This window comes from Chiloscyllium punctatum, chromosome 5 (assembly GCF_047496795.1).
Source record: "Chiloscyllium punctatum isolate Juve2018m chromosome 5, sChiPun1.3, whole genome shotgun sequence".
NCBI classification, from domain to species: domain Eukaryota; kingdom Metazoa; phylum Chordata; class Chondrichthyes; order Orectolobiformes; family Hemiscylliidae; genus Chiloscyllium; species Chiloscyllium punctatum.
The window spans coordinates 56,469,764-56,490,045 of NC_092743.1; the positions used below are offsets into that span (position 1 = coordinate 56,469,764).

At 41.2% G+C, this 20,282-nt stretch overlaps 1 protein-coding gene across 4 annotated transcripts in view; it reads left to right on the top strand.

The window, feature by feature from the left end:
• The window catches only part of myom1b (myomesin 1b), a 130,547-nt gene that overhangs the window by 93,142 nt on the left and 17,123 nt on the right, over positions 1 to 20,282 (top strand). For all 4 annotated transcript variants that reach the window (XM_072570372.1, XM_072570373.1, XM_072570374.1 and 1 more), the window contains 5 exons: positions 4,774 to 4,918; positions 7,354 to 7,413; positions 8,205 to 8,272; positions 15,746 to 15,859; positions 18,745 to 18,832. In XM_072570372.1, the coding sequence (XP_072426473.1) occupies positions 4,774 to 4,918; positions 7,354 to 7,413; positions 8,205 to 8,272; positions 15,746 to 15,859; positions 18,745 to 18,832 (475 nt within the window). The remainder of the gene's footprint in view (positions 1 to 4,773; positions 4,919 to 7,353; positions 7,414 to 8,204; positions 8,273 to 15,745; positions 15,860 to 18,744; positions 18,833 to 20,282) is intronic.

Here is a 20,282-nt window from a genome sequence, read left to right on the forward strand (position 1 = left end):
TTTCCCAAGGCTCTTTGGTTTACTGTATGATCCTCTAGAATTAGACTTTCCAAAATGCATCACCTCACATTTGCCTCGATTGAACACCATCTGCCACTTCTCCGCCCAACTCCAGTCTATCGATATTCTCCTGTATTCTTTGATAGTCCCCTATGCTTTCTGCAACTCCACCAGTCTTCGCGTCATCTGCAAACTTATGGATCAGACCAACAATGCCCTCTTCCAGATCATTTATTTATATCACAAACAACAGTGGCCCAATAGTGACCCCTGTTGAACACCACTGGTCACCTTTCTCCATTTCAAGAAACTCCCTTCAACTACTACTCTGTCTCCTGTTACTCAACCAGTTCCTTATCCACCTAGCTAGAACACCCTGCACAGCATGTGACTTCACTTTCTCCACTAGTTTACCATGGGCAACCTTATAAAACACCTTACTTAAGTCCATGTATATGGCATCAACAGCCCTTCCTTCATCTATCAACTTGGTCACTTCCTCAAAGAACTCTATTAAGTTGGTAAGGCACAATCTCCCCGCACAAAACCACATTGCCTATCACTGATAAGCCCATTCTATTCCAAATATAAATAGATTTTATCCCTCAGTACCTTCTCCAACAACTTTCCCACCACTGACATCAGGCTCACTGGTCTGTAGTTACCTGGAATATCCCTACTGCCCTTCTTGTACAAGGGGACAACATGAGCAACCCTCCAGTCCTCTGGCGCCTCACCTGTGTTTAAGAATGCTACTAAGATATCTGTCAGGGCCCCAGCTATTTCTCTTGCCTCCCTCAGCAACCTGGAATAGATCCCATCTGGTCCTGGGGACTTGTCCACCTTAATATCTTTTGGCCTACCCAACACATCTTTCCTCCTTATGTCAGCACAGCCCTTGCCACCAGTCACATCAGGAGGAAGAGGAAGGGAGGAGGCAGTCAACACATCAGCACCACCAGAGTGGCTGTCCATAAGTGTTTCACCAGACTTCGCTGGCTCTGAAGAAATCCCTTGCATAACACATGCTAAGCTTTCCATCTCTCTGTTATGGACCATACTAGATCCTCTTGGCCCCTTCAAACAACACCACCATAAACCAAACAACACCACCATAAAAAAAATTAAACCAATTATATCAAACAAGACTTCTAACTGTTCTGTTCTGGGCTCTGAAGAGGCTGGCATCCCATCACTAAGTCACCTTTATTTATACATGGAGAGTCCTTGATACTGATCCAGCTCCCTCAGAAGCAGCTCTCAGAGTGAACAGGACCTCTAACACTCTTGTCAGCCAGGCCTCCCTGATTGGGCCAGATTAATGGGCCCAATCTGGAAATTCACATTCTGTGAGGTCCACCTGGCTGACCTTGTTACAATCACTACAGTCTCCAGTTGAATAAAAGAAGGTACAAAGTCATTATTTATTGCAATCACAGTGAGGTTTATTCAATCACTGTGCACTCTGTAAAAGCACAAGACAAGTCAGCACAAGCCCACAATCCTGCTAGTGATCACATGACTCCCCTCTTAAAGGGACACTATCCCACCATTACATCCACCAGATTTAATATGTAACACCAACAAAACGAAAGAACTGAATTGTTCATTCTTGTGCATTCCTTAAGTGTCTGTCGAGTGGATAACTTTGCTAATGTTCCTATGCTATACTACTGTTAACTGGAAAAAATTGAGATTCTGGCTTTGTTTCTGGACCACCTTGGCATGGATGGCAATGTTCTGGGCTAGTTGACTGAAGCAACTACACAGAGACTGGTGGATGGAGTGGCAGTCATGGGAGCACAAATGCTGCCATCCAGAGGATAGGCAGCAAGTGGACACTCCACAGTGTTACTGCCACTATTTTGAGTTCTTAAATGTTGGGAAGATAGGTTGCTGGCAGTTTTGAGACCCTTACAAGTCCCTTTTGAGTACTAGTATTGGCCACCATGGTAGCAGTAATGTGAACATGCACAGACCAAGCTGGGGCCATACACAAATAATCGCTGATCTCATGACCGCAGCCTGAGTTTCTGTTGCAGCACTGACTGAGGCATTGGGATGAATGTCAGGCCCTCCCTCATGCAGGTTTGGTAGCAGGAGTATCTAATCAGTGGGGACTCTCTCTGCCTTCCTAACTCTTCAGCAGTTAATACTCACTCATGGGCCTCACCCCACAACTACTGGTATTTATCCAGTGCAAGGTGTGAGATTTGCAAAGTGGGAAGCCTGAAAAGTAAAAGAAAACACTCTTTTGGATTATTTATGGCTTTCAGATTAATGCATCATTCAGAAAGATATTCTGACCAAAGCACACTGCAGTGGGAAACATCAGAGTTACCAGAACCTTTTTGTTGACTGTCTCTCCCCGACAACCCTAAACCTATGTTCCCTTTCTCATCATTACTCATTTGTGGCCTGGGGCCCTCAGTGATCCTAGATCTTGGCTGGGTATGTTACATGCAGCAGCAACCACCAAATATTGGTTGGCTGTTGTCAGTGGGCAGGAACTCTACTCCCTGTGACACTTTATCCTGAGGACTTTCATTGGCCCTTCAGCAAGACCCTTCCTTTCCCCATATAAAATACCATCTACTGGTGCTTTCTTCCCGTTTAGCAATGGAAATTGAAATACCAACATTCAGATGCTGTTTCACGGCTGGATAAATGCAAGTGCCTACTTAATTAGTTACCCATTTGATGCTGGAAAGAATGGACTCAAAGCTGTGTGCAAACTCTTGTGCCAAGTTAGAACTGGATTTTTCCAATGCTCCTTAATAGAGACAGCAGTTTCCCTGGCACATTTGGGAATGTACCCAGCACCATCACAATACTCATCCTGTCAGTCATTCCCATCAAAATCCTCATCTGAATTCCCTGCAACAGAAGTCATCTGCAACCTTGACCTCCAGTGAGTTGGTACAACTTGCATTTGTTTCCGCTAGCATTGCTGCAGCTCATATCCAGCCTCTATACTATCCTCTACACACTCTGCCAGTATTTGAGACAATGACTGCAAGTATCAGCTCAAATGAAGATGCTTCTTCCTTGCTCTTCTTCTGGACCCTCTTCCTCAAGTGCCAGTGGCTGGTCAGACAACAGTCCTTGGGTATTTAACCACATGAATGACCAGGGGATGTTTGGGATGGTTGATGTGAGGCAGAGAGAAACCAGTAAGTATGTGGTTACTCCATCTTCAGTTGTGTTGCACACCAGATTGCAGGATGAGAGTGATTTGGAATTTCACAGACTGACAGAATCGTTACAGTGCAAAAGGAAGCAATTTGGCCCATTATTTTGCATTGGTTCAATTTCCTAATGCTAATCTCCTCCCTTTACCCCATTTCACACGTTCCATAAGGCAGAGAAATACCATTGTAATGGACGAGGTCAGCAACCCAATTTGCTACAGCCTCAGCGACAGCTGCACCAATCACGTTGAGCACTCTTTCCTCTGAGAGAGACTTGAAGCCTGACCTGACCTTGGCTGGTTGTTTTTAACTGCCTACTCTTGCAGAGCCACCTTATCCTATAAGAGAAAGATTGTTACTGACTGAGGTTCAATATGTTTGGGTGTAGTGACTATTACAGTTGGAAAGCTGAAACTGCGATGTGGGTGAGAGGCTTGGAGTGTCAGCGAAGTGTTTGAGGGTGAGCTGGAGCCTTTGACTGATTGATGGAGATTGTTGATAGGCCAATGATGGCGTGGTGCATCAAAATGTATGTGAGGTTACGTGGTGCAGTTATGAGCACAACTGACCTTGACCATGTGAATAAAGTCATTCTTCTGCCATTTTGTCCAGACATCCCCAGCCAGAATCCCCATTCCCTGTATGGAAAATTTGTCTGTATTGTCCATACATTGTCTATGTGGAGGGCCCTCTGGGCTCCAGTATTTAGATTACATCTCATTTCTTTGTTTCCTGCATTATGGCTGTCAGTGCTATCTTGGAGAATGTAGAAACCCATGCCATTCAACAGGTTTCTTCCACAGTTTCCAGTAGATGGAATGGCTGGTGCAGCCAGAATACATCTCTCCCTTCAGAAGAGCAGGCCAGTTTTAATTGATAAGATGTCAGTCAGTTCACAAAACCTTGTAACCATCTTAGTTTATAGTCATTCAGTAGCACTTTTAGTGCTAGACTGCATGGAAATAAATAAGCTAGTGCAACACTTGCATGATACTGCTTGACTTTCATCATATCTGGATTAACCATGCATTGTAATCCCCTACACTCATTCATAGTCTGTATCATACATCTTAAACCTATCATTTACACCACAAAATCTTGCAAATGGTAAGCAAATGTAGAACTTTTCTGCAGAATTATTTTTGCTTTTTCTGCTGGAGATCAGTGGAGAAATTTTGAATAGAAAACACAGCCACCTCAAAACACGGACACCTAAATAGTTCCAAAGTTGAGCACCTAAAGTGATGAAGTACAGATTGATTCCAGTAATTGCCAGATTTTGCATTTTGAATCCTCAAGTGTTGAACTGGAGAAGTTTAAAAAAACACAGTAAATGAAGTTTCTGTAAGCACTGGTCCTTCATTTTGAAGTAGTCCAGCCGAGCAGTTAATCTCATTTACCAGTATTACTTGTTTATCTTTGTGGGTAGGGAGGCAGCCAACAGAGAGACAAAAGCAGCCTTGCTCTATTTGTTTCCAGAACAGCCTGGCTGAAATCCAAGTCTTTAGTTATAAAATATTTCATGAGAGAAAACGCTTAAACAAAGCTGCATTTTATTCTCTTTCAAATTCCCCTTTTTCAGAAATATAAAATAAAGGTGGATCATAAAACTGGTTTAGTGGAAATGATAATGGACAAATTGGAGGATATAAATGAAGGCACTTATACTGTACAGCTCCAAGATGGTAAAGCAAGCAATCAATCTAGTCTCGTTTTAATTGGAGATGGTGAGTATTTTTACTGCTTTTGCCTTATTAAAAACAAATGTCAAACACAAACAGTAAAATCAGAACATCATGCATTCATCGCGAAAAGAAATGCTAAATTTTAAGTGCAGCTTTTAATAGTGGCTGTGCATATTCACCCTTAAAGCCTATTTTTAAAATATAAATTTGCTTGCAATGCCCACTTTCTGATTTATTGGTCAAACTCAGTTGATTCCAGTATGTCATTTATCTGCAATGTTTTTGTGGTATGCAGTCTGAAGACTAGTCCTTCATTCTTAGCAAATACTTAGTTCAAATTTCCTTGCCTTGATTGCATTGATTCATGGCATGATAATGGGAGTGTAATTTCAATTTGAAAAAGGAAGCAGAACAATGCAGCTAATGCCTCTATCAATGCCCTCATTTTCCCAGAATTTCAATGTTGCCATTCAGCTCCTGACCTCGTTACACCCTTGGTCCAAAAGTGGACAAAAGAGCTGAACTCAAGAGGAGATCTGACAGTGACTGCACTTGACATCAAGGCAGCATTTGAGTATGACGTCAAGTAAGGCACTGACTGAAGTCAGTGAGAATAAGTGAGGCAAACTCTGCATGCTTGGAGTCAAATCTGGCACAAAGGAAAATGAATGTTGGAGATTTAACCCTCACATTCCCAGAAAATAACTGTAGGCATTCCTTAGGTGAATGTCCTGGATCTAACCATTTTAGCTGCTTCATCAATGACCTCCCATCCATCATAAGGTCAGAAATAGGGATTTTCACTTATAATTGAACAATGTTCAGTACCCTTCACGATTCCTCCTCAGTTGGTGAAGCAGACTGTGTCTGTATGCATTAAGGTTAAGACAACATCCAGTCTTGGGCTGTTAAGTGGCAAATATCATTTATACCACACAAGTGTCAAGTAATGATGATTTCCAACAATACCATGGGCACAAGATATTCAAATAGATTCAGCACTGAGAGAAGCACCTCCTGACTCCACAAAACCTCCCCATCATCTTCAAGACACAAGTCAGGAGTATGATTGAATATATTCCACTCATCTGGATGAGACCAGCTCCTACCATACTCAAGAAACTTGACAATGTCCAAGATAAATGCCAGTACAACACCAGTACACAATGGCAGCATGCATCATCTACAAGATGTGTGGCAGCAACTCAGCAAAGCACCTTCATCAGCTCCTTTCAAACCTACTACCTTTACCATCTAGAAAGAAAGGGGTATCAGATACAACCACCAGCAAGTTTCTCTCCAAGTCACTCATCATTCTGACTTGGAGTAAAAATTTATGCAGCAAAATCCTGGAGCTCCCTCTATAACATCACTGTGGGTGTACCATGGACTGCAGTGGTTCAAGAAGACAGCACAGCACCACCTTCTCAAGAGCAACTTGGGATGGGCAGGAAGTACCAGTCAAGGCAGTGGTGCCCATGTTCTGTGAAAGACATTTTAAAAACTGCTCCTTCATTGTGCCTCTCCACACTTTCCCATGTAGAAGAATCCGATCTAATATTTTATCCAAGTAAACTTGCCTCACTGGTGTCTAATTTTCTTCTTTCTTCTGTATCCTCAAGTGGGATCCACTTATGCACCTGTGGAAGTACTTCAGTCAATTTAACATTCTCAGGCTTATGCCTGAAATGTCGACTCTCCTGCTCCTCTGATGCTGCCTGAGCCTGCTGTACTTCTCCAGCGCCACACTTTTCGACTCTGATCGCCACCATGTGCAGTCCTCACTTTTTCCTAGCCTCAAATTTGTGTCAGCTACCAACTGTGACTGAGAAATGTTGTCTTTTCTCTATTTCCACTCACAGACTATTCCATTGTGAGACTGCTTCTCATGTCGGTAGGGCTGTGAGCAGCACTGGCAACAGTGCAACAGAACAATGTTCTGACCATTTGTCAATGGATTTTAGTGGACTGTAAATAACAGCAGGTCTGATTCAACTTTGGCATGACCCCTATGAACCATTTTAAGTTGAGCAATGCTCCAACTGATATCGTGGAAATGAAGGAACAACTGTTAAAAATTCTGAACAATTTTATTATTTTCTTTCCATTGGTTTCCACATCAATAGTTTGCAAGTGGGAGGTAATCAATGCAATAATACCATGATAAGAAAGTCTACAAACAGCTTTGAACTTGTTTTGTGAGATTATTTTGATGATCATGACCAAAAATGATTAAACATTTGAACAACTCCATTAAAGTAACTTCCATAAAAGCTTTAAGTGACACAAACATTAAAGGAAAGATAATTTATTCGTAATAACAGAACTACTAGAAAACTGGAAATGTACTCGTGCATAGTTATTAGTGTTCATATCGTTCAATTTTGGCAGTACAAAATTTGATTTCTTTGTACTGACGTGCCTTGTACACAATGGTCAACTGTTCTGCTGTCAAAGTGCTTACCTTTGTTTTCCAGTGTTTAAGAATCTGCAAAAGGAAGCAGAATTCCAGAGAGGGGAGTGGCTCAGGAAACAAGGTACACTCTGATTAATGTATCACTTGGCATTTATTATTTTCTTGCACTAATTAAGACGACAATCCAAAATAGTCACAATGTTAACCTTGTTATTTTGGTGCAAACTAAATGAGCAGATTATTATATATGTCACTGAGGCTGGTCTATTTATTGCCTGCAGCCTTTAGTTTTAACCTACTTTACTGAGCAGGCAGAAATGACAGCTGCCATTTTCTGTTATCAACCTAGCAGTGCAAAGGAGTATGGGTTACAAGAAGCACCAAAAGGTATGAGGCCTCCAGTCCACAGAAAGAAAAGTCAAAACTCTCCTTCCTCACAGCACCCACCCTCCCTGATCACACAACCCCCAGAATTCATCCTAGCAGAGAGCCAAGTTACAATCCTTCAGTATCTGGCAGCATCCTCCTGCTCCCAACATTCTTGTGCTGACTTTGGACCAGATATAAAATCATGTGAGAACCTAAATGAACCGAACAGAGGTGAAGCTCAGCTCAGCATTGTTTCCTGTTCTTCTTGGCCTCTACTTTCACGCCCAACAACCTGAGTTAAAATTCAGACTTTTAGCTCTGCCCTTCACATCTGGTAAAATATGGCTTTCTGTGAAAATACTTGATATTACATCATATATGAGCAAAAAAAAATATTAATGCAATCATTAAAGGGTTTTCTCTTTAATTCATTTTATAAATGAATTCCATATTTATAAGAATTGTGTGCTAAAATGTGAATTGTGTATATTTTTCCTGTTTTCAGCATATCCATTTGTATTCTTATATTTTCTATGCAAACAGGTCCTCATTTTGTTGAGTATCTCAAATGGGAAGTTAATAATGACTGCAGTGTACTTCTGAAATGCAAGGTAAAAGAAACAATTCTTGCAAGCAATTTTGTGGCAATAGAATATTGTTCTAAAACTAACTTATGTTTAAGTTTTGGAAGGAACCTGGATATCCTGAGCTGATTGGGTTGTGGCCTGAAAAGAAATTTGCTCTTAAATTTCTATTGAAAAGTATTCAAAACTGTAGTGATTGTAACAAGGTCAACTGGGAGGACCTCTAAGAATATGAGTTCCCTGATTGGGGCTGTTAATCTGGTCTAATCAGGGAACCCTGGCTGACAGACAAGGACAAGAGTGTCAGATATCCTGTTCACTTTGAGAGATGGCTCTGTGGGAGCTCAATCGGTGTTAAGGACTCTCCAAGTGTAAATAGTGTAAATTCAGAAGTACACTTGGTGACAGAATGCTGGCCTCTGTGGAGTTATTTCAAAAACTTAGTACACTCTCGATAAGGATTTTCCCTATTTCGTGGGACTGAAAATTGTGTGGGAATTCACCTTTGCAGGAACCCTACCAATTTCTGTGCCAAATACATTTCCTGCCACAAGTGATGGCAGATGTGTCCAACCAAATATGGTTTGGCACATTTATGTTATGCAGCCATAAGGTCATATAATCATATTTTCTCTTTGGAAGCTGGTATTACTTATATAGTATGCAGTGTGAATAACCCAAAAAGGATAATAAATGCAATATAAGGTGATAAAGTACTAATTCCACAATGTTCCCCCATCTATCCCCCATATTATTGCCACAAAAATTGCCCCGTTGAGATTTGTCAGCCCCGTTTTGAAATTCTGCATTGACCTTCCAACAAGTTTCTCTTTTTCTAAATACATGTAATTTTATTCTTATTTAAAGACTTTAAAAATTCCTGTACCATAGTTAACCTAACTGTCCTGTAGTTAACCAGAGTGATGCTATATTTCATCTAAAAAATGATGCCATTACGGCAATTCTTCAGTTCCCTGAAGATCTTTAAGATCATAAACAATTTCCTCTATTGTCAACTTCAAAACCATAAATATACTCTGCCAAACTCTGGTGCTAAACTTAGCTATTATTTTTCTCTATAATACTGATGATCTAATTAGGGTTTGGGGAGTTAACATTGTCAGGGTGCTGAGCTATGGTTGGAGTGGAAGGGTGCGCACTACTGGGAGAGAAAGTGAACATTGCTGGACAAAGGATATATTGTGAACCTCACTGGGGGTGCTGAACGGGGGCCAGGGATGGGGTAAACATTACTGGGAAGGAGGTGAACATTGACAGTGGGAGGGGAGCGTTGTTGAAAGGGGTGTGAACATTGTGGAGAGTGAGGTGGTGAACATTGTCAGAGCATTGTCTGATGGATGGAGCAAAGTTGACACGGGAGTGAACATGGTGGGGAGAGGGTTACACATTGTCATGGTGTTGGAGGCTTTAACACAGCAGCTAATCTCCTTACAGTTATTATCCTCAGCAGGCTTTATACCAGCTAGTAAAAAGCACTAATTGAGTCAGTCAAAAGACCAGGGTAAATACAATTTTTACAATCCAAATCTCAGTAGTTCTGGCCATCCCTTTCCAATGTCAAGAGGAATCATGCAGCAATTCTTGACGGGGAGATTAGCATCAGAACTTCCTCAAACCTGGAGGCTTATCAGTGACTTAAGTGGAGCCATTCACTATACCCCATTGTGGGTGATTTAATCCATTATTTTCACACATGTTCCTTTTTAAGTTACTGTAAGTTCCTATGCTGCAGCAGCAATATTTTCCCACATCAGCACTCACCATGCTCCCAAGTTGAATTTCAAAATGAAAGGTTAAATTCTGGGAGTGCACCTAACAAAAATGAGTGAGGTACAATCCCAGGGATAGGGTCAGTGTTTGGTTAAACATCTCGACTCAAAGCTTGCAATTGCATGTTAATGTCAGTGATAGTGCCAAACAAAAATGTATGCTTCAAAGCATGGGGTAACATGGAGTGCATAACACTAAAAGAGTTTAAGGGCTTCAGCAGCTTTAGTATTTTTAATACTGTTTGTTTGCATTCATAGTTATCATTAGATCAAATTTCTCATGGCTAATCCCCACAGCTCTCTGGAGTACATGAAATTTAAACCTGTTGATTAATCTGCCACAAAGGCTTTCAATGCGTGATTTGTATGGTGCAGCATTGGATTCCACTGAGTGAGTGTGAAAGGTCTGGGATTTTGATGCATCATGTACACTAGGACACCTGAGATTTAGTTTTAGTCAATCATGGGGATACATTATATCTTGGGCATTCACCTGTGAGGGCAAACCAGCCTCTTCCTTGGATTCATCTAGCTGAACTTTGAACTCCTCAGTATAATCAAGATGATGGGCAATAACGTACGTGCATTCTCCAGCTGTTTGAAATCATTCTCAACCTTCATGGGCATTTCAATCTTCAAGCCTATTCCACCATTCAATGTCATTATGAATGATCTGCAACCATTTGTCCCATATCCTTTCATACCTTGATCATCAAAATTCTATCAATCTTAGATTAACAATTAACAAATAACAGGCTGCAGTTTCATTTGCTTCCACTCTGATTCCATGATTCTGACATGTTAAGTCCACACCCTGTCTTGCACGTGCCGCTATGTGCTTTAAGGGCACAAATTAGTTATTGGTTTCTCTTGAGGCTTTAAATTTGCTCCGTGCATTCTCGACCATGTCTCTAGATGTGTTCAGTGCCTTCCTGAGTGAATGTTCTCCATTTGGTGATCACAAGTCAGAGTATCCCAAGGGACAGCAGAAATATTTGATTGCTTCATAGATGCTTTGAGAAAATCTCCAAAGCCTTTTTACTGCCCTCCTAGGAGTGTCCTGCCAACACCAAGTTCCAAATGCATAATTGTTGCTGATGCCAGATACACGAGTGATAAGTCTCACATAGCAGAGCTAGTTTAGAATAATTAGTGCCTCAGTGCTAGGCATGTTGAATTAGGAAAACACAACATTCTTGAACCTGGTTTTAGAGGATCTTGTTACAGGTACCAATGGTGGTTCTTTTCCAGTACTCTGAGGAACTTGCGGTCGACTGTCAAAATCTCCAAATCAGAAGGCCCCTTACTAAGATATTTGTATCATCGATAGTCAAAAATGAGGTGCTGAAAGACTGGAGGTTAGCTAACATGGTGGCACTATTTAAGAACGGTGGTAAGGAAAAGCCAGGGAACTATAGACTGGTGAACCTGACATTGATGGTGGGCAAATTGTTGGAGGGAATCCTGCGGGATAGGATTTACATGTATTTGGAAATGCAAGGACTGTTTAGAAATAATCAATATGGCTTTGTGCATGGGAAATCATGACTTACCATGATGTTGAGCTTTTTGAAGAAGTAACGAAGAGGATTTATGACGCAGAGCAGTGGACATGATCTATATGGACTTCAGTAAGGCGTTCGACAAGGTTCCTCATGGTAGACTGGTTAGCAAGGTTAGGTCACATGGAATTTAGAGAGAATTAGTTATTTGGATCCAAAATTGGTAGAAGACAGATGATGGTGTTGGAGGGTTGGGTTTTCTGACTGGAGGCCTGTGACCAGTGGTGTGCTACAAGGATCAGTGCTGAGTCCACTGCCGTTCATCATTTATATAAATGATTTGGATGTGAACATAGGAAGTATAGTTAGTAAGTTTGACATATGACATAAAAATTGGAATGTAGTGGACAGTGAAGAAGATTATGGGTGGCACAGTGGTTAGCACTGCTGCCTCGCAGCACCAGAGACCCGGGTTCAATTCCTGCCTCATGCGACTCTCTATGTGGAGTTTGCACATTGTCTGCGTGGGTTTCCTCCCACAATCCAAAAATGTGCAGGTTAGGTGAATTGGCCATGCTAAATTGCCCGTAGTGTTAGGTGAAGGGGTAAACGTAGGGGAATGGGTCTGGGTGGGTTGCGTTTTGGTGGGTCGGTGTGGACTTATTGGGCTGAAGGGCCTGTTTCCACACTGTAAGTAATCAAATTACCTCAGAGTACAACAGGATATTGATCAGACGAGCCAATGGGCCGAGGATTGGCAGATGGAGTTTAATTTAGATAAATGTGAGGTGCTGCATTTTGGAAAGGCAAATCAGGGCAGGACTTGTACACTTACTGGTAAGGTCCTGGAGACTGTTGCTGAACAAAGACACTTGGAGTGCAGGTTCAAGTATTCTTGAAAGTAGAGTCACAGACAGATATGATGGTGAAGAAGGTGTTTGGTATGCTTTCCTTTATTGGTCAGAGCATTGAGTACAGGAGTTAAGAAGTCATGTTGTAGCTGCACAGGACATTGGTTGAGGCCACTTTTGGAATATTGCGGGCAATTCTTGTCTCCCTCCTATTGGAAGGATGTTGTGAAACTTTATGGATGTAACTCTGGCAGTTATGGAAGTAACTCTGGCAGTAATGTAGTTAACTTAGTGTTGTAATGCATGCCTGGGATCATATTACAGGGCTCCCGTAACAGATAATGGTAGTGTACTGTGATAGTTTAAGTGTAATGTAGGGAACCAATGTGGTAGATGATTAGCTCAGAAAGACAAAGCAAGCCAGTATGATTGGTTATGCTAATGTTATCCAATAAACGCGGGAACAACAACTGTATATACTGCAGTGAGACAAAGGATTGGGGGCAGATGGGGAAGACATTTTTCTGGCTGTCACAGCTTTGATTTTGCAGATTAAAATTTAATTTCATAAAGGATTTTCTTCATCTCCTGGTAATTTTTTTTACAGAATATTGACTGATTCTTCCACAACAGGTTCAGAAAAGATTTACAAGGATGTTGCCAGGGTTGGAGGATTTGAGCTATTGGGAGAGGCTGAATAGGATAGGACTGTTTTCCCTGGAGCGTCAGAGGCTGAGGGGTGACCTTATAGAGATTTATAAAATCATGAGGGGCATGGATAGGATAAATAGACAAGATCTTTCCCAGGGGTGGAGGAGTCCAGAACTAGAGGGCATAGGTTTAAGGTGGGAAAAGATATAAAATAGACCAAAGGGGCAGCTTTTTCACACAGAGGATGGTGCATGATTGGAATAAGCAGCCAGAGGAAGTGGTGGAGGGTGGTACAATTACAACATTTAAAAGGGATCGGGATGGATATATGAATAGGAAGGGTTTCGAGGGTCATGGGCCAAGTATTGGCAAATGGAACTAGATTAGTTTAGGATATCCAGTTGGCGTGGGCGAGTTGGACTGATGAGTCTATTTCTGTGCTGTACTTCTCTATGACTGTCTGATTCTGAGAATGTGGGCTTGACTCTTGCTTGGTAAACTATTGACTCAGTCTGAGGTTTGAGATCCTGGTCCCCAAATATTTATTTCTTCAATCATCTAAAGACTTCATTGGCACATTGGAGGAAATGTTGGATTTCATTATCAGAGAATACTATCATTTTACTCTGGTAGAAAGAGACAATAACAGGGCCAGATCTTGGGTGGAATTTTCTGTTTTAAAGACTAAATATGGGACTGGTGTAAAGGTGTTCCACTTGGGAGTATGTCAGATTTTCTCAGCTCATTACATATGCTACACATGTAAAACACTAAAGTTTCTGAGCTGCAAGTTCAGAAGCCTGCTGACTTTCTGCGTTCCAATATCCTGGAGTCATATTTTAAAGGCATCCACACTGAATTGCTCTGAGAGAAATCTAAGAGCGTTAATCAACCCTGGTCATCAATCCCACACACCCATAGGGCTTTCGAAGACCATGTAAAAATAAATATTTTAGCAGTGCCTCCCTAGCGGTTCTCCTGAAGGCGTTCCAGGACAGAAAGGGGATTTGTTTCCCTGTGGATGGTATTAAAATCCCAGTTGATGTTAATGCAGGACATGTCAGATCCCAGATTGAAACTTGACTTGTTAAATTCTAATTTTATTGAACCATGGAGCTCAGTTACAGAATACCTTCAGAATAAGTATCCTTCCAGTTCAAAGAAAAAATAGGTGTTCAACAAGAAAGGCATGGGCCTATTTTTCCAAGGACTGGCAATCATAGTCAGTTTGTGTCACAGCTTTTTTTATGTTAAGAAAACTCTGTATTCCAGACATGAGATTCTCATCAGGGGTCCTTAATAAATGCAGAGCATACCTTAAATCTGATAGGTCCCTTATAGTACAGGCTAGTCACAGGAAGTCAGACCACATACCCCTTTCTACAGCACTAGATGCTTTATTTTGTGGTTTAAATGTCCAGTATCACAGATAAACTCCTTAAAGCTCCCGTGATAGGCCAAATTCATAAGATAGAAGTGTGAGATTTGGGTGCCTAGAGGGTACGGTGATGGGGTGCCCGATGAGTATGGTCTTCGAGGAGAAAGTGAGGACTGCAGATGCTGGAGATCAGAGCTGAAACTCTGTTGCTGGAAAAGTGCAGCAGGTCAGGCAGCATCCAAGGAACAGGAGAATCGACGTTTCGGGCATAAGTTTCCTGAAGAAGGGCTTATGGCCGAAACGTAGATTCTCCTGTTCCTTGGATGCTGCCTGACCCGATGAGTATGGTGCCAGGTAAGTAGGGTGACAAGTGGGAAGCAGGCCAAGGAAGTGACGAAGGGCCAACCAAGGTGGTTGGGAGATATCAGTTCTGGAGAAAAAGCGTGCTATTGGGTCCTGTGTGGTAGGGGATTTGTCTGGTCCCATAGTGTGAGGCAAGATCTTGTCAGATTTCTGGAGGGAGTGATGGGGATGGGGTAAGTATTGTTTGCACCAACATCAGTAGATGGTGTCAGGTCCAGTAGCCAATGCGTTATGTGGTAGAGGAAACAGGAGCTAGGTCTGGAGTTGGTGGAGTGGGTTTCAGGGCCCAGGGAGAGAGGGGGATGTCAGTCTGATGGCATCAATAGGATCAAGTCCAGGGCAGAAGGTACAGGTTTCAGGTCCTGGGAAAGAGGGTTCTGGCAGTTCTGGGGCCAATGTACTTTTTCTTTCCTCCCCAACTCCAGGAACTGCATTGAAAAGGCACCTGTACAAAACTTTTCTCTCTTTGACCCAACAGTATCACTCAACCTCTGCACATCATGTGTACCCACCCCCGGAGATGTCAGAGACCAGGCAAAAAAAGCAATGTCATCTGGCTTCTGAAAATGAGTGAATCCTCTGTCAGGTTAAGGACACGTGAATTTATAGCTTACGAAAATTAGGCCTGTAGATGTATTAGGGAGTCTGAAAAAGGAAACTGTAATGGAAATCCACCAAAACAAATCATATAATGTCAGCCTTTCAGGGATTTACACAGTTTACAGGCGAACTTATGTTTAGAGAACTGGAACATAGTATGAAATTAGAGACTTACTAATACTAATACAAACATAAATCCAATATGGGTCAGTATCGAGGATTAATCATGAGAAAATGGTTTGGTTCCAAATTTGGTAAGAGAACGCTAACAAACAGAGAAGCCAAATGCAACGTTTTTGGAAAGATTTAGAATAAGGGATGAATCAAACCAACCCCGAATGTAATTTTTCTTTCTTTCTACTTAGGTGGCTAATATTAAAAAAGAGACCTCAATCATCTGGTACAAGGATGATAGAGAGATAATGTTTGATGAGAAGCATGACTTCAAGGATGGAGTGTGTACTTTGCTGGTTCAACAGGTACAGAGATAATGTTTATTTAATCACTGAGGTTTTGTCTGTTTGTAGCAGAAATTAAAGCTGAATGCTTCAGTCAAAACAAAAAAAACCTCTCCTTTAGTTTAACCAAATTTGGAATAGAAAACTCCATCAATAAGAGATGAAAACTCACCTGTGGAGTGCAACATAGCAATAAAGATGGCTAGAAAACCTCAGCATCATGTAAAAATCAGACCAGACCTGGAATATTGGGCCTCCATGCAGAAGAGCAGCTGTGATCTAAAGCCCACCTCACAAGGTTATGATGCCAAAGGGACAGAAGTGGACCTGTTGGGATTTCTTAAAACTTCTGGCTTCTGGCTTATCTGTGTTTTTATCAATGGATAGCTAGAAGTTGTGTCTAAGGAAGTCTCCAGGCTTGGGAGACCCCTGAAAGCATTTAATAATCCCTCCACCATATTAGCAATGACTATTTAAGATGCTTTGTGCTTCTTATTCTTCACCTCTCTCACACCTTGAATAGCGACACCTGGGAGTGAACTGCTAACTGGCCATGAATACCGATAAAGCCCCCAAAAGCAGGGAGATGATAGCCTAGTGGTATTATTGCTAGACTGCTGATCCACAGACCCACGTCATGTTCTGAGGATTCAGGTTCAAACCCTGCTAGGGCAGATGGTGAAATTTGAATTCAACAATAATCTAGAATTAAGAGTCTAACAATAACTGTGAATCCATTGTTGATTTTTCTTTTAGGAAAAACCCACCCGGTTCACTCATGTCTTTCAGGAAGAAAACCCATCCTTACCTGGTCTGGTCTACATGTGGCTCCAGACCACATAGCAATGTGGTTGACTCTTAACTGTCCTCTGGGCAATTAGGGATGGACAATAAATGCTGGTCTAGTCAGCGATGAGCTCATCCCATGAATGAATAAAAAAAAAGGTTTGGTTTCTTCCCCCGGATTTCAGCCATTTACAATGCTTCACTCAGAGCTGCTCATATTGTAAGTGATGGAAAGAATTCTATCCTGAAGCTATAGGGTTACCACACCCTGGTGGACTTGAAGTGTGAGGACATAGAGTTAAAATTGAAATTGAAATGGAAATGTGCACATTCGATTCCAAACCAAATCTGACTATCTTCAAATTTAGTTTGCAGACAGCACAAACAGTGGCCCCACTCTCTAAATATTGCAATCAAATAATCCCACATGTATTTTAACTTATTGAGGAAGCAAAGATATGATGTACTGTGCAGTACAACTGGTACATTTTTGCCGTGATTGATATGCCACCATAGTTTCCATGTCATTACATTGGTGGTGTTAACTGCATCATTAATAAGCAGGCCAACTGTGGGTTAGGTCTTTCTCACCATGCGGAAGGAAAAAATTAGCAGGTGTTCAAGAATTTGTTTACCTCCTTGTAACCGATTATGAATAATAGTAACAATGAAATCAGATTCATAATGAGCTATAGTCCATAAAGGACATGGGCCAATGACCCCAAGATAGGTAAGCACATCAATTGTCAAGAGGACCAAGAGTATCTGTAAAGAGATAACGAAAAGTAAAATGAGTGGGCAAAAAGTTTGCAAATGGAGCTTCATGAAAATATGAACTGGTCCACTTAGGAAAATAGAAAAGCAGTACTGTATACCAATGAAATGGAAAGGGATAGCAAATCTTAGTTGATGCCCTGGTATCTGACAAAAAAGTTGGAATACAGGCCAAACAAATGATTAGGAAGGCAAATGGAACATTGCAAGGCAAAACGGAATGTAAAAGTAGGGAAGTTTTACTGCAGCTGTACAGTGCCTTGTTAAAACTGTGTATTGAGTACTGTGTACAATTTTGACCTCTTTACTGAAAGAAAATATAATTCTGTTTGAAGCAGTTTAGACAAGGTTTATATGGCTCATTCCTGGGATGAAGGGTTTATTTCATGAAGAAAGATGAACGGGTTAGACCTGTATCCATTGGGAGTTTCAAAGAATCAGAGGTGATTTTCAAAACTATAAGATCCTGAGGTGCCTTGATAGGTTGGAAGTCAGGAAGATGTTTTCTCTTGCTTGGGAGACTCAAACTTGGTGACATAGAAAATAATCTCCACCTTCAATCTATGTTAGAGGTTATTAAGTATGTGAAATTTTCTTCCTTTGTAAGTAGTGGAGACTGGATATTTGTATGTATTCAAGGCAATGTTAGATAGACAAGCAAGTCAAAGATTTTTGGAGTGAGGGTAGACAGGAAAGTAAAGCTGAGACATCAACAAAATCAACCCTGATCTCATTGAATGGTGATTCATGCTCAAAGAGCTGAATAGCCTACTCCCAAGTTTCTACAGGTTTCTGCCTCTATAAGCGAGAGATGATTGGTTATATAGTTTAAGGAACACCAATCAACATTAAGCATGGGACAAGGTCAGAAAGCAAGTTTCCATAAACATCAGCAAATCCATGCTATTGGCATTATTCTGCATCACGCTGTAGCCATTTAATCAACTGATCAGTGTTTAGGCTGCAGCTGGGTGTGGTGTGGAGAAAACAGAAAGTGGTGATTATCAGAGGGAGTCTGAGACTTTTACATGGCAGACAAATCAAAATATGTGTGCCAAAATATCAGCATAGTAATTTGTTGCACAACAAAATGTCACTGGGCATATTTTGCAACAAATGCAGTTCCTTGGGAATGTTTCACATATTCATATAAACTTTCTCAGAAAAGTCATTGCAATGAAAAGGGCACAGAGAGATCCGGTATGAGCAGTATAATTGTTCATGTGGGAACATAGGAGGTCAGCAAACATATCTATAATTGCAAATGCTTCTGAGAGTTGAATATAATTATGATTTGCGCAAACAGACACTATTGTTCTAATATTCTAACTTAAAATATACCACAGTTTTCAAAGAAGGACGCTGGTGTTTATGAAATTGTGCTGAAGGATGACAGGGGAAGAGATTCAAGTACGCTCCGACTGCTTGAAAAAGGTAAGTTTGGCAGAGACTATTAATGTATCTGAATATTGGACAAATTTCTTCAACAAACCTTTGAAAGGTCCATTAAAACACAGCCTAAAGTAAAAAGACAAATGGGATCAAATTTATTAATATTAGCATCAGTACAATTGAATAGATTGGAGGCCAGCATTTACCCTATTCACTCACTGTGAGTAGTTTAGATTGTGGATAAAGTAGTACAATCATGTGCAATATTATAACCATGTGCTCATTTTTCAGTGGTGGCTGGGGGACGTGCCATAGGCAGGGAGTTGTTATTTGTAGGTATTTTCTAGACAACCTGTTCAGAGTTGTTAGCAGAGGTGGTATTTGAACCCAGGCCTCCTTATTCCGAGGCAATGATACTACCAATGTGCCACAAGAGCTCCTTCAGTTAGATTATGTTTTTTCTTTATTCAGAATTGCTTTCAAACGCAACCAGAGCGACTTTCTCATGATCAAAATCACCAAGACTTTTTTTTGTTCTTTTAACTACCACCAGTAATCACCCATGTGGCCAATTAAATATTTGCATGCAAAGTCTGTTAAGGGTAGTGCAAACCCCCATCAAAAGTGAAGAAGAAGTAGGGAGAAAGGGAAGGGGTCTAATCAAAATGATGTTGGAAGGGGAGATAAAGCATTATATCCCCTATGGTGTCCACCTCCCTCTAAATCAAGAGGCATTGAGAGCATTGATGGACACTGCGTGCTTCCTTTCCAAGGACACCCAGGCACAAACATAACTGAGGAAAAGGGGCGGATAGTTAGCAGAGATGACCCTGTACATAGCCCACTGCCTGGACCTGTTTATAGCCAATCAGGCTAGGCTCATGAAGCAGACCCATGGGGAGGTCTTCCAATTTGCCCACAGCCCTCCTGACCAAGTGCCCAAAGATCAGGAGCATTCAGCTGAAGTGCAACCAAAACCACAAAAATGATTTTTCAAATAACTATATATGTGTGTGTGCCATCGCTCATGACAAATATTTGCAAGGTCCAGTGACTCCACAGCACGACAAAAAGATATTTTCTAATGAACCTATTCAGGGATATTATTATACACCTCTGGAGCAGGAGGGACTTGAATCAGAGCCTCCTGGTCTAGGGATAGGGACACTACCACTGTATCATAGGAGTTCCATTTTATTATTTTTATTTTAGTTGTACTTAATAGTATGCTGGTAATGGGAATTAACTGGGGATTCACATAAGCTCCTATAAATGGGAACAGATTGAAACTGTGATGTTTGTTGTTCTACTACTGCACAGGTTTCAGAAAGAAGCAATACCTTTAAAACAGCCAGATAACATCATGACGTGATACTTGAATAGAAACAATCTCCATCTTATTCTCTCTCCATTTAGTCAGCCTATTAGTTGGCTGTTTTCAGTCACTTGTAAGCCAATCTGCTGGTCAGTCAGTTAGCCAGTCAACTACATA